Source organism: Carettochelys insculpta, chromosome 29, assembly GCF_033958435.1.
Source record: "Carettochelys insculpta isolate YL-2023 chromosome 29, ASM3395843v1, whole genome shotgun sequence".
NCBI classification, from domain to species: domain Eukaryota; kingdom Metazoa; phylum Chordata; order Testudines; family Carettochelyidae; genus Carettochelys; species Carettochelys insculpta.
Window position 1 is genome coordinate 2,940,820 of NC_134165.1, and position 7,740 is coordinate 2,948,559.

General features: G+C 42.9%; 1 protein-coding gene across 1 annotated transcript; it reads right to left on the bottom strand.

Moving 5' to 3' along the window:
• Positions 1-22: 22 nt before the first annotated feature.
• Positions 23-7,471, bottom strand: SYCE2 (synaptonemal complex central element protein 2). The gene is made up of 4 exons (XM_074979787.1): positions 7,339-7,471; positions 5,578-5,696; positions 3,315-3,525; positions 23-233 (listed from the first exon to the last, which is right to left on the bottom strand). The coding sequence occupies exons 2-4, from the start codon at positions 5,688-5,690 to the stop codon at positions 39-41; spliced, it is 519 nt and encodes a 172-aa protein (XP_074835888.1). The 5' UTR covers positions 5,691-5,696; positions 7,339-7,471; the 3' UTR covers positions 23-38.
• Between the last annotated feature and the right edge of the window lie 269 nt (positions 7,472-7,740).

A 7,740-nucleotide genomic window follows, 5' to 3' on the forward strand; every position in this document is an offset into this window, starting at 1 on the left:
TGATTCCAGCTGGCCCTTAGCTGTTCTACCCAGTGTTCTCACACCTCCGGCTGCAAGCACAAGTCTTTATAAGCTGCCTCCACAGTGTGGCAGACTTGCTTGAGCTCTGTTTGGATCTGGCTGACCCTCTCCATTATCTCTGAGAGCTCCTGGAGCTTATCTTGCATTTGCTTGTTATGGCGATCGTAAATGAGAAACATCATTTCCTCCAGCTTCTCCGCCAAACTGGAAACCTTTTAGAGTACAAGGAAAGACAGCCCTTGTGAATTAAAATACAGCAGAGGCTGATGGCTTGAATATTATGGGTCACATTCCTCCCCACTTCTGGAGTAATGGGATGCAACTATCAGCAGTTTCAATGGGTGCTCCATGTTGGGATAGGGCTGAGTCTTGTCCTAATTATGGCTTTTCACAAGTTTTATACAGAGTGGACTAAAACAGATCTCTGCATAAAGGTCAATGTTTACTGCAGGCCTTTTACACAATCTTCTGAAAGCATCTGGAGTTGGCTGTGCAGGAGCCAGGGTACTGACTTGAGGGACTACTAGCCTGCACCAGCCTGGCAATTCCTATCTAAACACCAGCCCTTCATTTGGCTCCATGCAGCCTTCTAATGCAACTCCATGAGGATCTGAGTGCAGGAGTGGGATCTTCTGTGGGAAACAACATGGAACACAAGGATTCTACTCTACTAGTGGCTGTGTGCCTGGACTGCAATTCAGGACACATTGGGCCTCTTCCAAGATCTCCCAGGTGGTAGATGCCTAATGTGACTTTTTTTTAAAAAAAAAGCCCAAAACTGAATTATTGTGACTCCTAAATATCTTTGGGCCAAAGCTTTAGTGGCAGGCTCAGCAATGTTAGGGCAGACATAACTTCCCAGTGCATGGAATGTGTGACAGCCAGATGTAGCGAGTTGCTGCTGGAGGAGACCATGAGTAAGGTTTTGTGTGAGGAATAGTTTGAAGTGGGAGGTATGCTGGTTTCTGAATCTCCTGTAGATGGAAGTGGAAGCCTTATGGTGTGTTTGGAGTATGTCAGACAACATAAGTCAGAAGTTGGTAAAAATTTCAAATGACTTTTCTCTTAACTTAGTTCCATGCCTTAAAGGCACTGGCGTAAAACAGAGCTTTGGTTTGTTATTCCATTTGCATGACAATCCCTAGTTTTTATCACTAGATCTCAAAGTACTCCATGAAGGTGGTTAGTGCATTATCCCAATTATCCCAAGTGGGAAATTTAGGCACAAGGAGGTGAAATGACCTGCCCAAGGTTACCCAGCAAGCTAGCTGCAGAGCCAGGAACAGAACCTTGGTCTTCTGAGTCTTAGGGCAGGTCTACACTAGACCTTCAAGTTGATCACAGATACGCAATTCCGGCTACAGTAACCGTGTAGCTGGAACTGATGTATCCATAATCTACTTATGTGGCCATTTGCCATGGAGAGAGGTCGATGGGAGAAATTCTCCCATCGACCTCCCTTCCTCATTGTGAGAATGAGGAGTACAGGGGTTGGCCGTTGACCCCTGATAGTTTAATTTTGCATGTCCCCATTAGGTGCGTGAAATCGAACCCTGGAAGATCAACCCTGACTGGGTCGACCTCCTGCTATATATATCCTTAGGGCTGTGTCCTGTACGCCATGCTATGACCCTTAAATATCTCATTCTCGCACAGCACTAGGGAATCCTGGGTCATATTCCTGGCTCTTTCGCTGGCCTGATGGGTGAGCTCAGACAAGTTATGTTGATCTGCTGTATCTGTTTCACTATTTCATGATTATTCTGAACTTTTGTAAAGTGCTTTGAGATCTATGGATGAAGAGAGGCTGATAACTAACTGTTCTTTATATGTATTACCCGTTAGAATCAGCAGCTGATTTTTATACTGGAAAGCTTCCTGTTGTTGCATTATTTTTCTTAACGTTTATCTGAAGTGTGCTCAAAGTATCTGATTTAATTGCCTCAGAGACATGGATGCTATTAAGACTTGTGATCTGTGACTAATGCAGTTAGAATACCATGATTAAAATATATTAAATAAACCTGTGAGTGCACAATCTTTAATAGTGCATATGCAGCCAGGGTGGAGATGAGAGTAGATGAAACAGGGATGAAAGTGGCATTTCACAGGGATTCGAGTTAGTAGTTCTGAGGTGTGATGTTGGGATTTCGCTTCATTTGGCCTGTAAAATGGTTTTGCATTTCAAACAAGCTGAGTCTCCTGATTTGCTAGCAGAGGATCAGAGAACATGGGGTTGGAAAGACTGATCAGGGCCTGTCTAACAAAACAAAGCAGCAAAAATTTAGCACTTTAAAGACTACGAAAATTATTTATTGTGTGATGAGCTTTCGTGGGACAGACCCACTTCTTCAGATCAATTTCATTTCCAATACAGACTGACATTTGTCAATCAGTATTGGAAATGAAATTGATCTGATGAAGTGTGTCTGTCCCACAAAAGCTCATCACCAAATGAATTGTCTTGCTAGTCTTTAAAGTGCAACATGTCTGCTACTTTGTTTTGTTGGAGTACAGATTAACACAGCTACCTGTCTGTCACTATTCAACAGGGCCTCTCTAGTCCATCTCCTTTCAAGTAGAGTCTAGCATTTCTGTCTGATCTACTTTAAAGTGCTTTACACAATGAAACTCCCACTGCTATCCTTGGGAAGATGATTCTGTAACTCAGAATGGGTCACTGGGAAGAAGACCCTCCCCACACAGCTTTTTCCACTCTTATGCAAAGGAAGGGCTCAGCTATTCCTCTCCTCAGCTTTGTGGTGCTGCGATGTGTTAGGGTGGGGAAGCATGGCTATGGGACGAAGGTTGGGAAAGATGGGAGCAGGAGTCAGAGAACGCTGCATCCAGTGAAATTCTACAGGAAAAGAGAATATAGTTTTGGGCTGCATTACCTTGCCTATTGTGCTACCACTGTGCTACGGAATAATCCTGAGGAGGAACCCTAGTGTAGCTCTTGCTTGGGAGGGGCATGTAATGAGATTCCAGGATGAGTGTGATGGATGTGCTCAGAAGCATAGGCCCTGCATGTAGCTGACCCCAGCCTCAGGCCAATACCCAGGGTGGGTCCTGCAACCTGTTCCACACTATGTAAAACTCTGCCTTTGTGCTGGAATGGGAAGAGGTGTATATCCTGGAAAGGAGCAATCCCCACGACACAGCATTTCCCCTCATGTTTTCCTTTGCTCAGCATTTAAAGCACCTCCTGTTTCACCAAGCTAACTAACTCCTCTTCCTTCTTTTGGCTTCCTCCCACCAGCCCTTGTATGCAGCCATTTCAATGGCCACTTCACCTTCAGCAGGAGGCTGTCCCGGAAATTGCTCATGACAGTGTGGTCTTTTTTCCGGTTCTCATTGATCTTCTCGATCAGCTGTTGTGTTCCTTTCTGCAGCTTTTCAATGTTTGAATCCAGGGCCGTGAAATAATTGGCTAACTTGCCATCCAGTGCTGTTACAGGCACATCTGCAGGGGAGCAGAGCTGAGCTGGGCTGGGAGATTCTTTCCTGCATATAGATAAATGAGAGTGGATTGTATCATTTCCCTTTAGTCCAACTTACATGCAAAGGTCAAAACTCTGGTGAGTTTGAGGACTCAGTGTGAAAGCACCTGCTTTGTTTCCAGATAAGAATAACTGACATGGCTGAAGCAAAGAGGAAAACTTACCTGCTCTATGGAAAAGGCAAAACTGCCCATCCTTTCCCTTGTCACTCCAAAAGAGAGAGAGTGTTTTAAACCCCAACATAGAAAGTCAGACCCTCCATTGGTCACTGGTGCCTCTGTGCCAGGAAAAAAAAGGTTGCAGCCGTACAAAACTAAACTCACAATTCAATAAATGAAGAAAAATTACCAAGATTAGAGCCAAAATTACCCAGCACAATCAGATGCCAAAGAAAGCCACTGCCAGCTATTTTGTTAATTTCTCTTGTGGGATTTTAGTCCTTTACATTTGTTTATCCAATAATTAAAGCAGCTTATTAACTGGAATCCATTCATCACGAACTTGACAGCTCCTGTGTTTGCCAATTATATTTTATAAAGGAAATACGGAGTCCCTAGTGGCTGACTTGTTTGGGAAACTACTTTTGCAGAGCTAGCAAACCTGACATCTAATTCCATTTGACAAGTTAAAAAATGACACATAATGAGCAGCCTCAGCTTCTAAACCAGTAGCCTTGCCTCTGGAAGGCCGTGTGTTTAGGACCAGCCTGCTGGGTACATTATTGCATTAGCATGTTACAGTGGCTGTTGCTCAGGAGCTCTTCTCACCTCCTGATGCTATTGGCCAGCACTCCTACGTCAATTTTGAACCTGCCTTATGTTGCCTTGTGTTGGCATTTGATCCTGAGGAGGAGTGGAGGAAATGGGTCTAAATAAACCTAGCCATCTGCCAAGGTGAAGCAGCTCAAGGATGGAATTAAAAGCCAGAGACACCTGCTGCTGATTAGTTCTGTTCTGTACAGAAGTACAAGTAAACAACCTACATGCCAGGTGCTCTGTTGTGTACACTGCACCTGAGCACACTGTATGTGCATATGGACTGCAAGAGAGAGATTGGCACTACACTGGGAGTGAGGAGAACTGCATTCTAAATAAATATACTAAATACATGAGGTGCTCCAATAGTGCGAGCCATTAAAGCCATAGAGAGGCGTTGAAAGACAAACTGCATAGCATCACCGTTCCTGTCCAAAAGCTTATCTACTCGCAACTTTTGCATCAGTTCCAAACCAGTATAGAGTGGTACAACCTTCTAGTCTGGGTAAAGTTAGCTATATGTAGGTCTTGCCTCAGGAAAATTAAACTAATTTGACTATAACTCTTAATCTGGTCTGAGTGTCTGTTTTTCAGTGTAGCACATGTTGTTGCATCTACATGCTAGGGGTATCACAGGTAACTAAACTACCGTCTAATCATACCCTACATTAAATAGTTACATTGATACCAAAAATTGTGTTTGGTGCAGCTTGGGGTGCACTGACCAGCACCCCCTCTTTAAAAGCAGTAGATGTCCTGGGAACCAACTTACAGGATTTAAAATGAGTAAATTCTGCTCTGTCCAACATAGAAAATGTGTGGGCCATCTTGGACAACATGTTGCATTGGTCTGTCTCAAAGGTCTTTAAACTAGAGGTCAGGATCATTACCCTGATTTTACAGATGGGGAAAATGAAGCACAGGCACTTACTTGCCCAAGGTCACCCAACATACTAATGTCAGAGACAGGAACTGAACCAAGGTCTCCTGGGTGCCATTCTGATGTTCTCTCCATTGGGAACACTGCCTCCGACTTTCTAACGTAAGAATGCAATTAGACATACTGTGCATGACCAATTATATTAATTAGAAAATGGGGTCTGGTTATAGGCTGTGAAATTGCTACAATTAACATTATGAACAACCAATGCACTGACAATTGAGAATTATATATTTATTAAGAACACATTTCTCCTGTGGGAAATTTCTGTTGATGTCATCATGGCACAAAGCTCTGCATATTCTCCCCTTTTACTGTCTCTCAACAAAGGTTAGCCAGAGGTCTGTGCAAAAGGGCTCACCTGGACAGGCGCTCACTGTGTAATTCACCTCTTTCTAGATCAGCAAAGAAGGGGCTGTCTGGTTTATCCTGGTTATCTTCTGGCTCTGGACCTTCATATTCCTGATTAGACATTGTAACCTTTAAAAATGAGAGAGGTGTTTCAGGAGGCTGAATGGATCAGCCACTGCTGTCGGACTTATTCTAGCCTTTGGCTCTCATACTAACTTGCTGTGTGACCTGGGCTAGTCACTTCCCTTCTTTCTTGATTAGAGTATAAGCTCTCAATGGCCAAACTTTCTCTTACAAACCCTTTATACAATGGGGCCCTGATCCCGTTGCGGCCTCTAGTTGCTAAAGTAACACATATAATTAGAAAAAAAGAACAGAATCAAAATCACTGACATACACAAGCTACTAACTCAAACAGAGATTTAAACATGTTCAGTAGAGCTTGATGGAAACTTTTGATGAATTTTTGTGAGGGTTAGAAAATGCTAATTCCTCCCAGCTGAAACTTCCCATAAAAACATGTTCATTTCAATTAATTTTTTGTTGAGAAAAATGATGTTTTCACATTTTTGTGATTAAACATTTGGAATGTTCAGTTCAAAACTGATTCTTGTTTAAAAATGTATATTTTATATTTTTAGTATTTTTTTTATAAAAGGTCAAATCTGAAACACAACTTGTTGAATTAATTGTTTCCATTAACTTTAAATGAGCTTTTCAGTGTTTCAGTTTGTGATTTTGGCTCTTCATTCCTATTTGGTACCAGGAAAAAAGTCAAACTCAAAATTTGTCATAGGATGGGAAATCCATGTCCTGACTACCTCTAATATTGACCCTGTATCTTTTCTACACTAATTCTATACCAATATAACTTCATTAGAGTTACTCCACATTTCTGTAGAGAGCTGGAAAAAATACGGTATTTTTATCGATGACTTCATTTTGCTCAGGGAATTTGAAATAGCCTGTATTGTGTGAGACACTTTATAGGACAAAATCTCCTAAGTGTATATCTATATACCAGGCAGTCCACCTCTGCCCCGAACACTGTGCAAGGAGTCACTGGGATGGCAAGGCAGATTGGTCATTTGGCTGGCCAGGGATCTGGACAGCTGAGCCCCAGTCCCCCAGTCTTACCAGGAGCCACCAGCCTGGGGTGATTGGGCAGCACCCCCTACAGGAAGAGCCATCATTGGAGTAGTACCAACCTCACTGCCATGGACGGCGGTGGTTAGCCCCCATCACTCCTAGCCCTCTGCCCTGAGCTCCCCTGCCCTAAATCCTGCACCTCCCTGCTCTAATCTCCCCACCCCTCCCACTGTCTGCCCTGATCCCCCACCCCCTGCCTTGAGCCCCCACCTTCCAGCCCCCTGCCCTGACTCCTGCCCCCACCCCCTCCCAGATGCCTGCCCTGATTCCTGCACTCCCACCTCCTGTCCTGAGCTCCCCAAACCCTGCCCTGACTTCTGCAGCCTCCTGTCTTGAAGGATCTGAGCAATGCTGGGGATAATACCAAGGATATATAAATAAATATAAAGCCACCATAACTCAAATCCCTGTCAGTGAACTTTGAAACTACATTTATCTAGAAACATTTTTCACTTTCTGGGTCAATTGTATTAACCTAAAATATAAATTCTGCAGGTAAATTTTTTTATTTTTGTTTTTTTGTTATGGGTGCATGTACAGCACCTGACACTAGCCACAGTCAAGAGGGTTTACTATTACCACAATTAATTAATAATAAAACACCTAGAACTATACTGGTTACCTGGATTTGAAAGTGTGACCTTGCGTGACCTGAACAAAGATCTTCAAAACTCTGTAAGAAATTAATTTTTAAAAGTGTAAGTACATACGATTGTTAACCTCACATAATTTACTAAGCTGAAATGGTGCAGGAAACTAGCTGTTGGTCAACCCTTACTATTCTGATCCGCAACCTCCCTCCTTTACATAACTAGCTGATTTTTACTTGGAAAAGCCTGACTTTAGGATTGCCAGCTCTTGGGGATATTAGCTGTTTTTCTGAAAGCCACAGTTCCTGGGAGCATGTAAAGCATCTCAGTTTTCAATAAAAAATAAAAATAAAAAGCCATTCCCAGGTCTTGGGGATAAGGAAACATGCTTGAAATCAGGACTCCCGAAAATGACAAATAATCAGAAACCCAAA

Bases quoted from the DNA above. Each gene is read 5' to 3' on its own strand.
- SYCE2 (XM_074979787.1), bottom strand. From the start codon at position 5,690: ATGTCTAATCAGGAATATGAAGGTCCAGAGCCAGAAGATAACCAGGAT. The intron at 3,526-5,577 runs GTGAGCCCTTTT...ATCTATATGCAG, and splicing joins CACAGTGAGCGCCTGTCCAG to GAAAGAATCTCCCAGCCCAG. The intron at 234-3,314 runs GTGAAGTGGCCA...GTACTCTAAAAG, and splicing joins GGGACAGCCTCCTGCTGAAG to GTTTCCAGTTTGGCGGAGAA.